The sequence below is a fragment of the Thamnophis sirtalis genome, unplaced genomic scaffold, assembly GCF_051295495.1.
Source record: "Thamnophis sirtalis isolate CommonGarterSnake01/CBP01778 unplaced genomic scaffold, rThaSir2_p1.2 scaffold_12, whole genome shotgun sequence".
Taxonomy (NCBI): domain Eukaryota; kingdom Metazoa; phylum Chordata; class Lepidosauria; order Squamata; family Natricidae; genus Thamnophis; species Thamnophis sirtalis.
Genome location: NW_028261392.1, coordinates 53057648 through 53079571, shown reverse-complemented (window position 1 = coordinate 53079571; position 21924 = coordinate 53057648). Strand labels below are relative to the sequence as shown.

General features: G+C 41.2%; 1 protein-coding gene across 7 annotated transcripts in view; it reads left to right on the top strand.

Moving 5' to 3' along the window:
- Window positions 1-21924, top strand: part of PDE4DIP (phosphodiesterase 4D interacting protein) — a 155148-nt gene that overhangs the window by 112599 nt on the left and 20625 nt on the right. For all 7 annotated transcript variants that reach the window (XM_087726566.1, XM_087726565.1, XM_087726564.1 and 4 more), the window contains 8 exons: window positions 3111-3465; window positions 7966-8119; window positions 9532-9648; window positions 12550-13024; window positions 14038-14273; window positions 16077-16125; window positions 17170-17390; window positions 20040-20234. In XM_087726566.1, the coding sequence (XP_087582692.1) occupies window positions 3111-3465; window positions 7966-8119; window positions 9532-9648; window positions 12550-13024; window positions 14038-14273; window positions 16077-16125; window positions 17170-17390; window positions 20040-20234 (1802 nt within the window). The remainder of the gene's footprint in view (window positions 1-3110; window positions 3466-7965; window positions 8120-9531; window positions 9649-12549; window positions 13025-14037; window positions 14274-16076; window positions 16126-17169; window positions 17391-20039; window positions 20235-21924) is intronic.

Sequence of the window (21924 nt, the reverse complement as noted above, 5' to 3'; positions counted from 1 at the left end):
TGCCAGAAGCGCTCACATGCCCAGCGGGAAGGGGGAGGCTGGCGACTTGCTGCACCAGCTTTAATAGAGAGGCATCCTTCCCAATCTGGTGTGGCACAGAGGTCCACCTGGCCGATTCCTAGCTGCAATGGACAGCAAAGCTACAGTTGACCACAGCAGCTTCTCTCCATCACAGTGCTTTCCAGATGCAACTTACAGCTCTGAGCCTAAGTGGCAGGAGGCAAAAGCTGCCTTGAGTCTTCAAGTTTCAAGTGACAAGAGATGTGTTACTTTTGGGGAGACTGTGGGATTGCCCTGCCACCCTGCTTGCCAGCTGGTCTTCAGCATGTGGCTTGTCAGCCTCCGGATGTCAGATTCTTAGCACCCAGCTCAGGAGTTCTTCCCCCAGGGGACAGACAGAGAGGGGGGGAGGAGGGAAAGAGACAAAACACAAGCACACACAGATACACACACAGAGAGAGACTTGTTGATTGTAAGCTCCTTGGGGCTGAGAATTGCTGCAAAACTCAGTTTCCTGAGGTGGACCACTTAACTCCTAAACACCTTTAAAAAATATCTAGTAAAAAGAAAAGTCAACCAAAAGAGCACCATGCAAGCAAAAGCAAATAAAACACCCCCAGGAGCACACTTTGTTTATTAATTGCATAAATACTGCAGGGGCCCCTTGTATCCCAAATGGTAGCACTTTGAATTGATAGCATCCAAGAGGGGTGTTAAATGCCGTTTTCCATTCATCTCCCTCCCTAATTTTGATACGGTAGTAAGCCTCCCTTAAATCCAGCTTTGGAAAAATTCTCCCTTTCGCGAGGTGTGCTAGCATGTCCTTCATGAGGGGAGGTAGGATACATGTTCATACTGATCGAATTCAAATTTCTACATTCCTATGGCTATCTTCCATTAGACATTAAAGTGAAGTGTCCCACATGGCCATCATAAACATCCCTCCACAAGGTGATGGGATCTCAGGAATCTCAGCTCCAGGAAACCAGTTGTAAAATATCAGTTGTCGCAGGCACTGCCAGTAAATTAACTCCAAGGCCCCCCTTCTCCAAATTGAATGGCAGTATCACTTTTTAGGGATCTGACACAAGCATTATACATTAGGTTTGTCAAATTTCTTGTTTCTGATCAGATTGCATTTCACAATGCTTCAAGTGTATAACTTATTTAGTTATATTAACAGAATAGATATCAGTAAAAATTGTACCTTTATAGCAAAAAAAAGAGTAAGTAATCCATGGGAAATGGAGTGGAGAGGAGTAAGTGGAATCTGAGAAGCTAGCAAAGCAGGCCCAGTCTGTGAAGACCCAGCGGGGCAGGGTGGGGTGAGGGAAGCAATTGTGAGGACCTCAGGGGAGCATGAGGTATCTCCGTATATTGTGGGAGGCCTTGGATGGTTTGCTCCAGCACTAGGCCCCACATGCTGTTCCCCAGCCTGAGATACCTCATGTGCATTTAAAGACCTGTGCATTTGATTAACAAATGCATTAGGGAAAGCAGAGAGTTTATTTAAGGTGATTCAATCAAACGTATCCCCAAGTTACAAATGTAATTGGCAGGCTCTAGTACACTTGTAACTGGGGGATTATCTGTATAATGAGAGTGAGTGAGGGTATCAGGGAAGTACTGCCTTAGCACCACACAAGTCCTGTGTCATGCCCACCCTGGCCATGACCACCGAGTCACATGACCACCCAGCCATGCCCCCTCAGTCAGTCAGTAAGGCAGAGAACCAATTGTTAAATTATTTGAATCCCACCACTGCACATGACCATCAGGATGCTGCAATGGTCATGTGAAAAATGATTATTAGTAACTTTTTCCAGTGATGTTGTAATTTTGAACAGTCACTAAATGAACTATTATAAAGTTGAGGACTACCTGTATTAGCACATAGGAATTTCAATAGCACAGTGCATATAATAGTCGCCTTATAGGAAATTACTTGTTTGCAGTCTGGCAGAAATGAATTTTCTTTTTGTTGTTTATTTACTATTTTTCTTTTCCCAACTTATCCACTTTTCAGCTGAGCTTTTCTTTTTAAGTAACTCTTTTCCTTTTTTAAGAAGCATATAAAGTACATTTGGGAGTCCTCCTGGATCCCCAGCTGACTTTAGACCACCATTTGCCGACTGTGACCAGGGGGACCTTTGCCCAGGTTCGCCTGGTGCACCAATTGCGACCCTACCTGGATCGGGAGGCCCTTCAGACAGTCACTCACGCCCTTGTGACCTCAAGACTGGATTACTGTAACACGCTGTACATGGGGCTGCCCTTGAAGAGTGTTCGAAGACTTCAGTTAGTCCAGAACGCAGCCGCGCGAGTGATTGTGGGTGCACCCAGGCACACCCACATCACACCTATCCTCCGCGAGCTGCATGGCTACCCATTAGTCTCCGGACCCGCTTCAAGGTGCTCATCGTCACCTATAAATCCCTTCATGGCATCGGACCTGGGTACCTGAGAGACTGCCTCCTGCCGATTACCTCCCATAGACCGATTAGATCTCATAGGTTAGGTCTCCTCCGGATTCCATCTGCCAGCCAATGTCGGCTGGCGACTCCCCGGGGGAGAGCCTTCTCTGTTGCAGCTCCAGCCCTCTGGAATGACCTCCCCGTGGAGATCCGGACCCTTACCACCCTCCCGGCCTTCCGCAAAGCCACCAAGGCTGCTCCAGCAGGCCGGGGGGCTTGTGAAATATCCAGCCCCACGGTAACTGTGAATGTTGCGTATTTTAAAGTGTTGTTTTGTTTATTTATCCCCTTCCCTTGTTTATTGTAAGCCGCCCGGAGTCCTTCGGGAGTGGGTGGCATACAAGACCAATAAACTCAAACTCAACTCATTGCTCAAGGAGATAAAAATAATAATTAAGAACAAGAAGCTTATTTCTGCCAGGTTTCTAACTGGTGACATTCTACATGCAGGCAAGGTGTTACTGAACCTTCATTCTTTTTAACTTAAAGCAATCTTCAAACTGATGGAGACTCAGAATACTTTTTCTGTCATTAGTGGGGGAGCAATAACTGAAGAAGTGTGTATAGGCTGAATAACCACCAGGTTGGTTGTTAAATAATGTTTCATTCTGAATGTTAATCTCTGTGTTTCAACAGGAAGGCCCTGCTTAGTCTATGTCTAGAGAATGCAGAACTCAAGGAACTAATTGGAGAAGCAAAGTTGTCAGAAGTTTGGGAGAAAGAGGATGAAAATGAAGATAAAGAGGATTTGAGGTGGGGTATCAAGAAACTGCAAGAGAAACTGCACACTTCAGAGAATGTGATTGGCCTCCGTAAAGAACAATTGACTCTAAAAAACCAAGGATGCAAAGGCGCTATCATTCACCAGATGACAGCTAACACAGCTCTGATAAATGAGCAAGAGCAGTGCACTTGCCAAGCTGTCTGTGACCATTCACCATTGTTGCACTGCCTACCCAATAAAATTATGGGCAGCCCAGAAGAAATCAAGGTATGATCAGAGTTTAAAGAAATTGATTAAACCAACACCTGCCACTATTAATTAGTAATGCCTATTCACCTATGAGTCATACAGGGGTGGGTTTCTCGCCCCGTTCCAACCGGTTTGGTTGGAACGGGGCCGGCGGTGTCCTCACGCACGTGCGCAGCGCACACATGCGTACTAGTGTCTGTGCGATGGTACAGCTGCTCCTGGAGGATCGCGCAGGTGCTGTATGCGTCCTGCGCATGCGTGGAAGCGCAGAACTCGTCAAAACTGGGTAAGGAACGCGGGCGGGCGGGTGGGCCCTTCGCCGTTCCCGGAAGTTACTTACTTCCGGGTTCGCTGACCAACCGGTTCACGGGGACCGCCGCGAACCGGTTGAAACCCACCCCTGGAGTCATACTACCCTTTGGTCATCTATACATAGGGCTTAAAGTTGCAAAAATAATAGTTCTATACTAAAGGAGCATTTCTCAGGATGCTGCATTGTCTATTTAATGCAACCACATGGGATGGTCATAGAACACAAATGTATAAATTTGTAACTAGGGCTGTATTTTTCAGCCCTAGACATAGTATTTGCAGAGTCCTTGGGGGAAATATTTTGGAGGGGGAAGCATATTTCCTTATTGGAACCACTCATCAAACAAAGAAGCAGGACAAAAATGCTATCTGGTCCCCTTACAGTGGATTCAAAGCATCCCTAATCTTGTCTTTTCCTGCAAGAGATGGACCATGTACCAATAGCTTTGCCCTCCCCACTTTCTTGTTTTGAATTTCCTGTCCATATGTAATTGGATTTTTTTTATTTTTTTGGCTTGGAACCAAAGGTATCCAGGCTCAGATTTCCCCTTCTTCTGTCCTGGATAGGACATTTTATGGTGATTCAGTTTTCTTCCAGATAAATAATTGATGGGTAATTAGTTACGAATAAGGAGATGTCTCTTTCAATAATAGAAATTAAAACTATTTTATTTTAACAAGAAAAGAAGTAAAAATATACAGATAAAATTGGGATAAGAAAATGAAGAGGAAAAACCAAGAAATGATATTACAAAAGTTTTTCTTTTGTATTGTTGCTGAACGTATTTCAAAAGAAGGAAAAAATGAAGGGGCATAAAAATGCATTTCTCACATTTTTCTTAGAACAATTAGCTGAACTCTGCCTTGTTTATCATTATTTTAGGTAGTAATTTATCAAATCCAAAACACAATAAGCAAAATTTGCAATCTTTATATTTTGGTCTGTAAGTTCAAAAAACAGAGGTGAATTTCTCAAATGAAGCTACTCAGGGAAACAGAACCTTTATAATTGGCGTTATATTTTGGAAAATATAGCTGATATGAAAATGCTACATTTATATAATGTATGTTTAGTTTAGTTTAATTTAGTTTAGTTTATTAGTTTTGTATGCCGCCCACTCCCGGAGGACTCCGGGCGGCTTACAATAAGAAGGGGAGGGGGGATAAATAAAACAAAACAACAATTTAAAATACAACAACATACACAATTAAAGTGGGGCTGGATACTTCAACAGCCCCAGGCCTGCCGGAGCAGCCAGGACTTAGTAGCTTTACGGAAGGCCGGTAGGGTGGTAAGGGTCCGGATCTCAACGGGGAGGTCGTTCCAGAGGGCCGGAGCTGCAACAGAGAAGGCCCTCCCCCGGGGGGGTCGCCAGCCGGCATTGGCTGGCGGATGGAATCCGGAGAAGGCCAAATCTGTGTGATTGAATCGGTCTTTGGGAGGTAATTGGCAGGAGGCGGTCTCTCAGGTAACCAGGTCCAATGCCATGCAGGGCTTTAAAAGTAACGACTAGCACCTTGAAGCGTGTCCAGAGACCAATAGGAAGCCAGTGCAACTCGTGGAGGATAGGTGTAATGTGGCTGTACCTAGGTGCACCCACAATCGCTTGCGCGGCTGCATTCTGGACTAACTGAAGTCTTCTGAAGTATGTCTGTATGTATGATGTTTGCAATTCATAGCACTTGTTTCTTAATCAAACTAATAATATTTCATAACTGGAAATAGTTCTTGAAACCCACTGTATTTATTAATAAACCCTTATTATTTTTATTAATCAATGTGCTCATTAGATAATAGGGGGTTATAAAAATTAACCCATATCTACAAACCATTTGAAAGAAAAATCTGGTTTTTGTTTAAGTAATGGTTAAATAACTATAAACAGGCAGGTGCAAAAGTAATCCTCAGGGGAAGACAAAGAATATTTCACAAGTTTTAGATATATGACGTAAAAGGTACATGAGACAGAAATTATGCTTGCGGAATGGCTGGGAATGGGATTGCTCAAGTACTTTATATACATATAAATAGTCCTTGACTTACAACCATTTGCTTAGCAACTGTTCAAAGCTATAGTGGTGCTGAAAAAAGTGATTTAAGATTGGTCTTTGCATTCATGACCATTGCAGAATCCCTGCAGTCGTGTGCTCAAAATTCAGGCATTTGGCAAGCAGCATGTATTTATGATGATTGCAGTGTCCTGGGGTCAAATGATTGCCATTTGCGACCTCTTCAACTGGCTTCTAACAAGCAAAGTTAGTGTAGGAAACTGGTTCACTTAACAACCATGACAGTTTGCTGTGACAAAACTGGTCATAAAATTGGGTACAACTCATTTAATGACTGCCTCACTTAGCAACAGAAGTTCTGATCCTAATTGTGGTTGTTAGTTGAGGAATACTTGTACAATTTTAATAGATTGTAGTAATGGGATATGGTTAGTACAAGTAAAGAAAGATGTGTAGATCTTTGATAACTGACTCAAGGAGGTGGATTAAGTTAGTTTAAATCAGATTTAAGCCCAACCGACTTGGAGTCAGAGTTCAAGCAATTTCATTTTGCACAAAAATGTTGGAGGTGAGGCGAACAGCCGGGAGACCAGGTGAGTGGCTGGGCAAGGTGAGGGGCTGCGCAAGGCTAGGCCCCTTTGATGTGAGTGACTCGAGTTGGCCATGCCCACCCAGTCACATGACCACTCAACCATGCCTACTCAGCCGGTCATTAGGGCAGAGAACAGGTTGTTAAATTATTTGAATCCCACCACTGGTTATAACCAGCGCCTTGAATCAGACCCAGAAGCAGAGTGGCACCCAATGGAGGTCAGGCAGCTGATGTGTTACATTTGAATTCTTGGTTGCTCAAGATTTGTAGAGGCTGAAGTTTCCAAGTACTTTTTAAGCATAGCCCCATGTAAACTTTTTAACACATAGTACAAATCTTGATAGAATAAAATATCAGGCATATACAGAAGTTGGCCTGGCATCAGGATTATAAATCAACATTTTGATCTTCTCGAAGCTCTTTGCTGTTGTGATCTCATAGGAAAGTACATGGCCAACATTTTTCACACTATTGGGGCTTTTAAATGGGGATTTAGGGTTAAGATGGGTGTATGACTTTAATGGAGATTTCTTTTGATTTAATATGGATGGGGCTGGGAATTGGAGGCTTCCCCAAAGCAATCTTCTCCCAATCCCCTACCCCTTAAAACTATCCCTAAAATCAAAGTACCAGCTGTATCTTTCCTAGTCAAATTCTAGACAGGGGATTCCAACTGTACAGCATACATTATCCATCTGTCAGGCTCGTCCCAACTCAGATGTGTAGGATAAAAAGACCCTCAACTCCATTTCTTGAAGTGAAACATTCATTTACTAAAATCAAGTGGTTACAGAGAAAGCAAAGCTGGGTCTAAGTATTCCTGCTCAAAGGTTGCAATTTCCCCTTTCCACCTGGGCCTCCTCTCTTGACCAGTCCATTCATGTCCAATAGCATCTCTTTTTTGATGTTTGGGGAAAAGCTTTCCAGGTTGGCACCACCTCTGATGTAGTTTTGCATACCATTCTCAGACTTCCTCCTTGATCAGCTGGTTTAGTCGAGATTGACATCTCTGGTTCCTGTCACTCTGACACCCCCTTCCCCTTTTCCTGCTCATTCCCATACCCATTCCTTACTTCCCCAATTGCCTACCCCCCTCCCTTGCATTTTATGGTAGGATGCCAGTGAAGCAAAAGATGCTAAATATGGCAGGCCTGACACCAGTGGTGTGTTTCCGGCGGTACGAACCAGTATGGGCATACTAGTGCCTGCCGTGAGCACCAGGTACCATTCTGGTACGGTGCTCCGGAGGGCCCACCCACCTGCCGAGCTCCTTACCTGTATTTGAGGTCTTCGGCGTTTCCGCTTCCATGCACGGATAGCAGAGGGCCTGCGCAACGCTCCCCCGAGCAGCTGGAGCATTGCGGAGGCATCCTGGAGGCATCGTGGAGGTAAGGACACATGTGCGTGCTGCGCATGTATGCGTGCGTGCTACGTGCGTGCATGTGGGGAACACCAGGCCCCGTTGCACCATACGAGTTATAACGGGATCCGGAACCCACCACTGCCTGACATCATCTATCTTCTGGGTCAAGTAATATAAATCCCACCCTCATCTATCATGCCATTTCTTCTAATGGTTGAAGCGCTCGTGTTTCTTCTTGCAGGCTGAAGGAGGCAGAGTATCAAGTAGTTTTGGCCAGAAGTCTGAACAATCCCAATGGAGTCAACAGTGTCACAAAATACAAGACACACACTTGGTGTCAGAAGCCACCATCCAGCCACAGATAGCCCAGCTCAAACAATACAAAGCCCTACTCGGTGAGTAATATTGCCATCTAAAGTGATAAGCTGCATAGTTCTTCAATATTTTAATTACTTGGATGAAAATATGAAGGGAATGTGTACTCACTTGTACAGTATGCATACATGACATAAATTTGGGCTAAATAGTTAATACCTGGAAGAGACAAATGCAAATAAAAACAATCTTGAGAACTGGGCCAAAAATAACAGAATGAATGACATTTAACAGAGACAAACTGCAAAGTATTTGTACTGTTTTGCTGGATTTTGGAGAGGGGTATTATTTATTTTTTAATATTTTAATTTTGTTTTTGTTTTAGCTGGTAAGTCCCTCCTTAAACCAAAGGAATTTGTTGTTGAGTTGAAGGACTTTCAAAGTGGGTGTCCATGAAAAAGCCTCCTTGACAGCTTCACATCCAGATATTCCACATTTTTAGTAAAGGCTAAAAGAAATCTAGAAAATGCAGGATTGTGACAGAAATAAAATCTTGTGTTGAAATAGATTAAAAAAGCTTTACAAAAGAAGCTCCAGAAGAGTGAATGAAATTAAAAATAAAACCAGTGAAATTATTTGAGAGAGAAATCAAAATAAGAGAATGCTGAAAGGCATAGTTTAGCAATTTGTATGGAAATAATACCAATATATTAGAGAAAATTGAAATCAATATTAGTCAGTTGTGTCCAAAAAATAATAATTAATGCCATGAGAGAGGTTATTTTTTTTTGTTAACATTCTATTGTGACTGATAAATGAATGAGCTATTTTGCTGTTTGGGAGTAGACAGAACATGATATTCCAGTTAGGAATGTCTGAAAATTATCAAAAATTATATAATTAGATTCAATCCAAGTTTTAAAAAATGATGAGTCTGGATGAGATAAATGTGAAATGTACTTGTTTCATTTTAAACATAATGTGCAATGTAGCCAAATAATTTCTAAACTTCAAAAAACCCAGTGCTTGCACAGCAATGTTTCAAGATAACATTCCTCCTTTCTGTAGAACTTTCTGGAATGGCAATTGATTACATAACAGTGTGCCTTCATAGTAGTTTAAACGAAGTTGAAAAAAATAGATTAACCACTCATACATATAAACATTTCCCATAAAAAGTCCATCTGTGCAGTTTCTTTGTTGAACAGGCAGATACCGTGTTAGCTAATGGTCCTATCACGGATATCTTTTTGGATAATCTCACCAAATTTGTTATGATATTTTTAGTGGGTTTTTAATGTACTTAATCATAACTATATGCACATGGAGTCCTCCAAACCTCATTGAACAACTACTGACTTTTCCTGGAGTTTCCTACTAAGTTTTAAACCAAACTATTAGTGTGCATGCCATATAATTTGCAGTATCTTGTGAGGATCTGGATTTCTGGCAGAAGATCGATGCAAAGTAACTGAAACATTTCTTGTGACAGGTGAATCTATGGTACAGCAGAATAACAAGCAGATGCAGGTGGATATTCAAGACTTGGGCTACGAAACCTGTGGGAGAAGTGAAAATGAGGCTGAAAGGGATGAGGCTACAAGCCCTGGTACTGTAAGATGTTATTCCGGCTGCCATCCTTTTTTTAAAAAAAAAATTTTTGTTTATACAAACATAACATCTTCTTACACGGGAAAAGACCCGAATACAACAGGCCCCGAATATATATATATTCTATAAATATTGGTGAGGGTGTGTGGAGTGCTGGCTTTGTTGCTGTAAGCGGGTTGGTTGGCTGTGTTGTTATATCTTGATTAGTTGATGGAGTTGATGTATGCAGATTAGTCGGCTGTTTCGTAACATCCTGAGCTCTAGTGTAGTGATATCCTGAGTCCTGTGCTGCAACATCCTGGGAAGTTGGCTGCGTTGTAACATCCTGACCCTTTGCGTTGAGTTCTATGATGTAATGTCTTGAGCAGATGACTGTGATATAACATCCCGGGCTTTGGTTTGGCTCTGAGTTTGCAGTCTGGCCATGTGTTCATGGCGTGTGTCAGTTTGCTTTGTGTGGTGGTCGGAGGGGGGTGCAGCAAACCAAAGCCCAGGATGTTACATCACAGCCATCTGCTCAGGATATTACATCACAGAACTCAGGAGGTTACAACGCAAAGGCTCAGGATGTTACAATGCAACTCAGGATGTCATCACACGGCCCATTACCCAGGTCGTTACAACACAAAAGACTAATGGGCACACAGCTAGTACCTCAGCCACACAGGATGTTATGAAACAGCCGACTAATCTGCATACATCAACTCCATCAACTAATCAAGATGTAACAACACAGCCAACCAACCCGCTTACAGCAACAAAGCCAGCACTCCACACCCACCCACCAATATTTATAGAAAGACGGCAGTTCCAATCACGCTTTGCTCGCACAAGCACGAAGCCGAAAGCACCAGCCTGACTATGGCGAGTGGCAGCTCGTTGAAACGTCACCAAGATACTCTCAATCTTGATTTAATTAACCAATTAAGATGATTGACAGTATTTCAGAGACCCGAATACTCCAAGACCTGCATACCTGTATCCGTGAAAATCTACAAACACACACACACACAGATAGATGATATAGATATAGATATAGATATAGATATAGATATAGATATAGATATAGATATAGATATAGATATAGATATAGATATAGATATAGATATAGATATAGATATAGATATAGATATAGATATAGATATAGATATAGATGATATAGATATAGATATAGATATAGATATAGATATAGATATAGATATAGATTAGATATAGATATAGATATAGATATAGATATAGATATAGATATAGATATAGATATAGATATAGATATAGATATAGATATAGATATAGATATAGATATAGATAGATATAGATATAGATATAGATATAGATATAGATATAGATATAGATATAGATATAGATATAGATATAGATAGATATAGATATAGATATAGATATAGATATAGATATAGATATAGATATAGATATAGATATAGATATAGATATAGATATAGATATAGATATAGATATAGATATAGATAGATATAGATAGATATATAGATATATAGATATATAGATATATAGATATATAGATATATAGATATATAGATATATAGATATATAGATATATAGATATATAGATATATAGATATATAGATATATATATAGTGTCACAACCCCTGGTATGGGGTAAAGGGTATGCCCCCCTTTATTTATTTATCAGCACAAATATAACATATATATATATATAAATCATCTTATATCATTTTATTTCCCATTAGTATTGACTACAGTCTATTTTGTATTTCCACTTTTTATTCATTTTCTGGTTTTGTAATTGTTTTTTAATTTCTTGATCTTTCTTCTTTTCCTTATTGCTTTCCTACTTTTTTTCCTCTTTCCTCTAGCCAATTATACCATAAGTCCCATATTGAATAATATTCGAATTCTTCTTTATCTTTTAATTCTTTCGTAAGCCTATCCATCTTGGCGCATTCCAGTATTTTTTTTTATTACATTTTCTTCCATTGGTGTGTATTTATTTTTCCAATTCTGCGCAAATGAAATTCTTGCTGCCGTGATTATGTAGAATTAGATATTTGATACTTTTCTCATAATTTCCCTTTATAATTCCTAGGAGAAATAATTCCGGTTTTGGTTCTATTTGGTGTGCAGTGATCTCTTCCAGCCAGTATTTTATTTTTATCCAATGTTTTTTTTTTGCTGATGTGCACATCCACCACATAGGATTATACATTCTGTGTTGTTGATTGCACTTCCAACAAGTTGGTGAGCATTCCGGGAACATTCTCGCAATTCTCGCCGGTGGAAGATGCCATCTGTAAAACATCTTATATACATTCTCTCTGTATGCTGTTGCCATCGTTAATTTATAGATTGTTTCCAAAGTTTTTCCCATTCTGTCAATTTTATAGTATATCCGAAATTTGTCACCCATGTTATCATAGTTTCTTTCATGACTTCTTCTTTCATTTTTAATCTTAATAAGTAATGATACTTTTTTTTTTTCAATTTCTCTTCGGTTCCCTGTAGAATTTTACCTAGTTCTTGTGGCTCCTTATAAAATCCATCTCTTTCTCTATCTTTTTTGTACCTCGCCTGTATTTGTAGGTATGGCCACCAGTCTATATCTATTCCCTCATCTTTCACTTCTTGTCTGGCTGCCATCCTTAATGCTTTCAATTGTTTGACTTATAAAGGACTTCTAAACAATTTTGAGCAAAGAATTCTTAACATAAGAAGGTATAGAAAACAGAATATTTCAAAGTTCCATTTTGGTCATCATTGTACATGCAAATTGTAGATATTTATAAGCAAAAAAAAAGATGTATTCCAAAATTGGAATTTGCAATTTACCTGGAAGAAAAGCTTGATTATTTATTTAGTCCTAATTCTTAGTCTTTTTGTTGCTGTTGTTTTGTTTTGTTTTATTCAGGATGCAGAGTTCATGATGAGCAACTAAAGTTTTGGAAGAAATCAGTGGAAGCCCCTCAAAACAGGCTGATGAAACAGGAAACCTTCCTGGGTGTCAGCCAAAATGATGAGGCTGCAGTTCTCCGCCAGCATATTCAGGTTCTCCAGATGCAATTGCAAAGTTCCCACAAAGTTATCCAGAACTTACAAAATTGTGTGCGCTCTGTATCCACTACCAGTGACTATGGTTCTATGGGAGATCAGTCACTCAAATTGAGGCAAGGCTATACTCTGGGCAATTCTTCTTCCCACAGTATGACTGATGAAGATGAAGGCTGGCAATCTGATAGCGTTGGAACTTTCTGCCCACCAAGTCTCCAGTCCAATAAAGATTTGGCCAGCCTTATACAGAGAGTAACCCTGCTGGAAGCTCATATGAATGAGACCAAGCCAAAGGAATTTTTGACAGAGGAATTGAAATGTACAGCCTCCTTAGGGTAGGACATTACAAGATGCAGGGATAAATATTATCAGTTAAGTCTGACAAAGGGTTGGTATAGCTTTCTGCAACATCACAATGGGCAATAGGCAATGAGCCAAGGTGGCGCAGTGGTTAAATGCAGCACTGCAGGCTACTGCTAGATCAGCAGGTCAGCGGTTCAAATCTCACCGGCTCAGGGTTGACTCAGCCTTCCATCCTTCCGAGGTGGGTAAAATGAGGACCCAGATTGTTGGGGGCAATATGCTGACTCTCTGTAAACCGCTTAGAGAGGCCTGAAAGGCCTATGAAGCGGTATATAAGTCTACTGCTATTGCTATTGCTATTGCAATAAAGTATCTACTTCAAGAGGTTGGCTTTTACATATTCAAGCGGATGGTATAATCACACTAAACTTCACTGGGCAGTTTATGTCTCTACAGCACAACTCTAGCTTCCTTTCTTCTGGTAACACCAAATAACCATGAGCCGAGGTGGCGCAGTGGTTAAATGCAGCACTGCAGGCTATTTCAGCTGACTGCAGTTCTGCAGTTCGGCTGTTCAAATCTCACCGGCTCAGGGTTGACTCAGCCTTCCATCCTTCCGAGGTGGGTAAAATGAGGACCTGGATTGTTGTTGGGGGCAATATGCTGACTCTGTAAACCGCTTAGAGAGGGCTGAAAGCCCTATGAAGCGGTATATAAGTCTAACTGCTATTGCTATTGCTAATAATAGTTCTCTGCATAAGAACTACTGCAAGATAAATACTAGATAAAATTAATTTAAAACACTATGTTCTGTAATATATGAATCATTTCTGAATTACCCCCTCTCCTGTTAAGATTTTGTAAACTCACTCCAGAATGTGAAAGTGGATTCAGCTCTCTATGATGAATGTATAAGATACTTCAAGTATGGATGTCCTTTTGGTGAATGGGGCAAAGTGCACAGAAAAAAAACCTTGTTTCTTACTTATCCTGAAGTTGGATCTCTTAATAACTTTTGCTAATTGTTTGTTCTCTTTTCCCTAAGGAAATATGACTCGTTAGTCCAAGCTCAAGCTCGAGAGCTCTCCCATCTGCGCCAGCTAATACGGGAGGGACAAAGGGTGTGTCATATGCTAAAAAAATACTTCAAGGACACCATCAAATCCTTTGAAGAGCTTCTACGAAGCACTGATGTTGACTACTATTTGGGGCAGAGCTTTCGTGAGCAACTTGCAGAAGGGAACCAGTTAGCAGACCAGCTGGCCAGAAAACTGAATCAAGGTGAGTTCAATAGGCACTTGCAAAGTTTAAATTAGAAGCTTTATTTTGGGGTATTCAAAATAGATTTCCTATCGCTTTCTTTCACCAGTACTTCTGCATTATAGCATAAAGGGGCTGTTCCAAAAAGATGTACATCTTTTTTTTTTGAGTAATATTTTTTATTTTTTCATTTTCATTTTCATACACTCACATGTATACTGTGCATAGCCAACACCATACAGTATTAAACAATAATTGCAGCAATTCCTCTTGTCAACAATACCCCAGAAAATAGAAACCCAATATACTTCTTCCACTCTCCATACGCCTCTTTCTTCCACCACCCTCCAACTTTCTATCTTCCCTCCATCATCCCCCTCTACCCTACTTCCCCTCCCCCTCTACCACTTCTCTCTCCAGATCCACTCCCCCCCTTCCTTCTCCCCTTCCCTCCCACCCTCTCTCCCATCCCTCTCTGCCCATCTTTCTTCTTTCCCACTCCTCCTCCCCTTGGTGTATTTCCACTATATGTCAATGTACTTGGCTTATCCTATTTTTAAAGAGAGATTAAAGAAAAACAGTATACATGTGAAGTCACATTACATTGAGATCTAACACGTCGTGTCTAACCTAATATATATCCCTCCCGACCCCCCCGACCTCCCACCTCCTTCCCCCCCCCCTGACTTCCCAGAACCCGTACACAGTATAGATTTTTAACAAACAGAGTCTAAAATATATTGAGAGAAAAAAAGAAATAAAAAAAGTTAATAACATCTTATACAAGGGTTGGTTGCTGCCGGCACTGCTGCCGGTTCAGTGCCTCAAAATTTTTTGCAACCTAACAATGTGGGAGAGGGTTGCTACCCTATTATTTCATTAGGTTAAGCCTACCAAGTGCATGTCCATAGCAGCTAATGGAACCAGAGTCAAAGCAGACCTACAGTTAGGCTTTACAAGGCCATAGTATGTCCAACATAGATTATGGAGAAATCTATAGAATCATGGGCACAATATATGAGTAGCTTAAAATTTAACAAGGAAGCTAGTTGGAAACATTGGAATGGGATCTTTTTAATTCCGCAAGCTCCATGCTTCTCTATTTTTAATTTTTCACTAAAAAAAAGGATATGCCGTTATGAATACCTGCATAGAATTAGTAATCTAGCTTCATACTGTTTCTTTCCCCCCCCCTTTTTTTTCTTCCCTCTTTTCTTTTCCTTTTCCTTTACTTTCTTACCTTAGGTAGATATGTAGATAGGCAAGGTGAGATGAACTATGTATATATCACAGGGGTGGGTTTCTCGCCCCATTCCAACTGGTTCGGTTGGAACAGGGCTGGCGGCGTCCTCGTGCACGCGCGCGGTGCACGCATGCGTACTAGCATCTGTGCGATGCTCCAGCTGCTCCTGGAGGATCGTGCAGGCGCTGTATGCGTCCTGCGCATGCGTGGAAGCACAGAACTCGTCAAAACCGGGTAAGGAGCGCGGGCGGGCGGATGGGCCCTTTGCCGTTCCCGGAAGTTACTTACTTCCGGGTTCGCCGACCAACCGGTTCGCAGGGACCGCCGCGAACCGGTTGAAACCCACCCCTGATATATATGTATGAATTTTTGTCATTTGCGTTGTAAACATGCAATGAGTTCTATTTCGTTTTTTGTATTTTGTAAACCTTGCCTTTTTTACAACCTTTAATAAAAAAAAATAATTTTTTTTAAAAAAAAAAGGATATGGGGAGGCTGAGTTGCATTTCAAGTGATCGATACTGTAGGTCCTGTGATGGGAAGCTACACAATCACTAACTTTTAAAAAATTCTGGTTTTAGGGAATGATCTAAACATGGAGGACAAAACAAGTCATGAATTGTTAATGAGGTAATTATTATGGATTGTTAGATACAGGCTTATTTTGGAATTATCCAAATTACTTTGTCATTCATTTTACTGTATAGTTTGCACATAGCCCATGGGACTATATAGCTTGCCACTTGATAAATGCTTATTTGTGGTTTTTTTTTTAATCCTTTTGGCCAAATTGCTCAAGAAAAGCTCCCTTTTCAAATTGTCAAGAAACAATTGTCTTTCTTCATAAAATACAGGGCACCTCAATTGAATACCTCGTGCTGGAATCTATTCCATACCAGTATGAAATCCTTTATAGCAATAACAAAATTAATAATTGTATTGTATTTATTTGTCTTGTATGCCGCCCACTCCCGAAGGACTCCGGGCGGCTCACAATAGACAAGGGAAGGGGGAAGACTAGACAAAGACAACACTTTAAAAACAAAACCACAACATTCACAATTTCCGCAGAGCTGGATGTTTCACAGGCCCCCCGGCCTGCTGGAGCAGCCAGGACTTGGTGGCTTTGCGGAAAGCCGGGAGGGTCGTAAGGGTCCAGATCTCGACAGGGAGATCATTCCAGAGGGCTGGAGCTGCAACAGAGAAGGCTCTCCCCCGGGGGGTCGCCAGCCGACATTGCCCACATCCTGTGACAATATCTGTAACACTATCCAAATCCACATTTGCCTGTTCCACTTCCTTGGAAAGAATTTGATAAGTGGGCAAAAATGTCAAATCCAGTCTGAATATCTGTGCAAAGAACCATAATATTCTTCATGGGATTACTTAGATCACTTGCAGACTGTGGAAGTTTACTGGCTGACTAATAGTACAAAGATCACAAGCTCAAGATTGACTTAGCCTCCCAGCCTTCTGAGGTGGGTAAAATGAGGACCCAAATTGTTGGGGGCAATATGCTGACTCTGTAAACGGCTTAGAGAGGACTGTAAAGACTGTAAAGTGATATAAAAGTCTAAGTGCTATTGCTATCAGAGAGTTATATATACTGAAACTGAGGGAAAGAATGGGCTGTATCAATATCTTTGGTAATCTTCAAGGTTTGCCTTTCCTCAGGATGAACAAGGAGCTGCAGAAGGAACAATCCAGCAAGACACTCCAAGAAAAACTACAAGAGTGCTCAGTGCCCCCTTTCAATAGCCATATTATATCTGAGTCACCCTGCTCTCATAGCAACATCTCCTTCCTCTCTGATGGTCCAGACGTCTGTTCTGATGTGGAGGACTTTAGTGAAAATAATATAAGTGAAGGCCAAGTCTACAATGTTCCAAACAAAGGTATAGAACTTAAGATCTGGAGGGATATAATCAGGTTTGGCAAGTAAGAGAAACTGTAACCATGGCTGGAGGTTTTCAATAAAAAAAATTGTCCAGGATAGTATGAAGTATCTTGCCTTGGGCAGGGGATTGGACTAGAAGACCTCCAAGGTTTCTTCCAGTCCTATGATTCTATAAATTAATAATTATTTCTATCTTATTTGACAAATCAGAATAATCTAATTATAAATCAGTTGTTTTCCTTATCATCTTATGCTTAGCTAGTAAAAGAAAAGGTCTAGGACAATTAGCTGCAGCTAGCTTGCCGTGGCCAACTCACCTCTGCTAACTTGCTCCCACCAAGTTTCCACAGGAGAACTCCACACCATCAACTTGCCACAGGGACAACTTGCCACAGGTGGCAGGAGGGGGAGCTGGGGGTGGGCAGAACACACTGCATGATAGCTGGGGGCTTCCCATTTTCAAACTTCTTGCTCCTCAGCTGGCTCTGAGCAGAAGAGGCTGGGGGCAGCAGTGGCAATCAGGGCGAGTGGTGGGGAGACAGCAGCAGCTGGGGGCTTCCCATTTTCACACACCCCATTGCTGCCACATTGGGCTCAGGCCTGTCACTCAGAGCCACAGCTAATGCTGGGCTTGGAGCAATGGCAGTGGCAGCAGTTTCAACCCCAGTGCGGCAGTATTGTGGAGAGTAAAAATGGAAATCCCTTGGCTGCCATCATATCTCCATCACACGTTGCAACACACTCTGAGCTCTGCCCACCCGCTCACTCATCTGCCCACCTGGCTCTTCCTTCAGCTGCCTGCAATGAGTTGACTGTGCAGAGTTTTTCTTCAGTGACTTGGGAGCGGAGAGTTGGCAGTGATGAGCTGGCGGCTTTGAGCAAGCGATGGTGAGTTGTCCCATTCCATAAACGGAGTTCCAAAATCTGATATTACTTTGTAATCTTCTTATGAGTGGTATCTTCTATTTCTATAATACAGGTAGTCCTCGAGTTACAAATGTAATGTAGCCTGCCCATTCCATTTGTAACCCAAGAATTCATGGGAATGAATCTCATATCTGGAGCGGGATTACTCCCTCCTTTTGCCCACACATTCGCTAATCGAATGGAAGTCTCATTAAGTGCACATGAGATATTTCAGGGTGGGGAAAGCCATGGGGAGCCTACTGATGGAACAAGTCACCTGCCTAAGACCAACTAAGGCCTCCCTGATCCACTGAAATACCTCCTGCTCCCCACAATTGCTTCCCCACCCCAACGTGCCATGCCGGGTCACTTACCTTGTAAAGATCTAGCAAGCATTCCCATCTCCAGACTTGGGTACCCCTCTGCAGTTCCTGTTGTTGGAAGTACAGATGAAAACACCACCTGTGCTCCTAGCTCCTTAACTTTTTTGCCTATCCACTCGTAATCTCTTGATAATGATAATGTTTCTAGGTTCATTGTAGTGTCAGTCTCTACTGACACTACAACAATTTCTTCAACTTGTAAGACAAGCACAAGTGATAGCAGGTTTTCTCAGGATGCCCATACATCATCATTGCTATATAAGCTATATTTGTTACCAGTCAACTTCCTTCAGCAGTCTAAAATTTTGGTCACCATCTTTTTAAACACTTTTAACAGGTTTTGGGGGGTTTTTATTGTTAGATTTGGGGTTTTTTCCAAAGTAGATGGGTATAACAAATTTAACTGATATTCCTGTGCCTTGAATGAGGAGGGAAGAAACAATATAGCTACTAGATACATGTCTTGAAATTTCATCTTGCTGACTGAGGTTCTTCATTTCAACCAGTAAAAATAACTCAAACTTTGTCCTATTTTCCACAGAATTAGCTATTCCTCCAGGGCTTGTATCATCTCCAAAAATATCTTCTCTACATGTATATGCAAGTCATTAATTAATTAATCTTGAATAGCTCTGAGCCCAAAAAAGGGTTCTCATTTGAGATCTAGACTGATACAAATAGTTCATTGGCATGAACTTGACCAGTTATTTAACTTCCTAGCAAGGCATTGGTCAGTATAAAATATATCAAATATAAAATAATATCATCACAAGTGCTATTGAGAGGGAGATGAGCCTGGTTGTGTGGCTTACTATATTTTCACAATTGTGTCATTTTCAGAGTTATTTCACTTTAATGTTTGCCTGGATACTTTTAGCACTTTAAAAAAGGCAAAGCTAAGCAGCAGGCAGAATTAGCCAGTAAATGGGCTGCCTGCAGCCATACTGCTGCCAATTTCATTTTTGGAAGTGCTGCTGGGCTCCACTAACTGTCTGGCTTGCAGGAACTGTGCTAAATAAACTTGCTGTTATCACCACATCATTGTTTTAAAGAGAAAAATAAAAAACACTTCCTGCTGAATGGTGATGTGTGTGTAGAAATAGCTGTTATCTAGTAGGCATCTCTGAGAAGTTGCTTGTTTTGTTTCTTCTTGCTTTATCTTAAACAATCTGTTATGAAATAAGAATGCCTTCTTAGCTCCTCATCCAAATTTTGGCTCAGCAGCATTCATAATTAAAAGAGGAAGATAAAAGTTATTCTGTTTAACAATCTGTATCTTTTGGGAATAATCTATTTCCTCAGGATGTCCTAATTTAACTTGCCACTCTCTTTGTTTCTCCTCTCTTTTCCATCTCTAGGCTTTTATGATGACTCCTTGTCCAAGCCAACGGGTTTGCTTTTGGATTCACTGGACTCAGAACCATCGTCCTGCGCGTCTTTGGGACCCCCATCTTCATGCTCAAGGCCCCTGCTTGGCTGCTGCATAACACCAGCCTTCTCCCTGACCGAGGCACAGCAGGAGTTGAAGATGCTGCAGCAGCAGCTTGGAGAAAGTGAGCCTTCCTGGCCCAGTACCCCATGTGGCATGTAGCTTTGCATGACATGCCCAAGCCTTCCTGCATGATGCCTTTATCACTGCCAAGCATAGCAGAGATCCTAGTGCTGATGTAGAAACCAGCAGACTGTGAGTGTGTAAAGGTTGCCTCTCCTTCTAGCTTAAGAAAGTGAAGACTCTTGAAACAAAGTATTTCAAAAGGAAGATTTTACTAAGTAGAAGTGAAAACAATCAGTTCAAAGCAACGTCTGACTCCCCTCAGGCAAGGCAAGTAGAATTACAGCAGTAGAGACCCCTCCCCATTAGTCAGAATGCAGATTTTAGTTAATACACAAGTGTGAAGGTGGTTTCTTTACCAGCTGCCCTGAGAACCAAATAAACTTACATTCCCATGGCTATCTTCCATTGGATATTAAAGTGAACCGTCCCACATGGCCATCATAAACATTCCCCAAGGTGCTTCAGTGCCAAGTAACCAGTTGTAAAATATCAGTTGTCATTGGCATGGCTAATAAATCAACTCCAAGCCCCCTCTCCCCCCAATTGAATGGCAGTATCGCTTTTAGGGATCTGACATGCTGCCTTCCTTAGAAAAAGGAGAGATCCACCTGTGAAAAGATAGAAACAAAAATTCCATCATAGTATTTTAACAAGGTTTGTTAGGATATTGGGAATGGAATTATTTCAGTAAGGTAGGGGCCCTAATATAGTGTTTAGTTACCCATTCATTTTGAGATGAGGGCAGATGCTTCCAAGCAACTAAGTATTAAGTTTTTCCCCTGTGGATCCTAGAGTCAAGGATTTCCTTGATTTCAAAGTGTTGTCACTTTCTATCATGATGAGAACAGGTAGTATAGGTGCAGGTGGTCTTAGTGATGAGATTATCTCTCGTTTGAGTAAACTAATGTGAAATACTGAGTGGACCTGCCTGAGTGTCTTTGGAAGGAGGAGTTTTACTGTTACTGGATTTGATGACCCTAGTGATAGGGAAAGGTCTAATGAAATTTGGCCCTATTTTCTTTGATGGTTGTAATGATTTCAGGGATTTTGTAGATAAATATACTCTATCTCCAACATGGAAAGATTTGGGTTCCATTCTTTTCTTGTCAGCTTGAATTTTAAAAGCCTTTCTAACTTCCTCTCAATCTAATCTAATCTACTGGCCATGTGTTTTGCAAAGTGTCCATCCACTCCTTAAGTGAGGGGATAATGGGTTCTTATGTGGGTAGTTCAGGCATGGGGCTGAAATCCTGGCCTGTTGCTACTCTAAAAAGGATAAAACTAGTATTTGAGTGTACAGAGTTACTGAATGCTACTTTTGCAAAAGGTAAAAGTTCAGCCCAATTATTCTGTTGAAAATTAATAAAACATCTTAGATATTGTTCTAGTACCAAGTTAGTCCTTTCACAATTTCTGCTAGTCTGGGCATGGTGCAAAGAGTTCAACCCTGGGCAGTGCCAAGTAAGCTTTGAAATGCCCTTCAAAATTTGGAGGTGAATTGGACCCCTCTGTCAGAGATGATTCTCTATGACAGTGTTTTTCAACCTTTTTTGTGCAAAGGCACACTTTTTTCATGAAAAAAATCACGAGGCACACCACCATTAGAAAATGTTAAAAAAAACATAACTCTGTGCCTATATTGACTATATATAAAGTAATTTTCCCACGGCACACCTTACACTATGTCA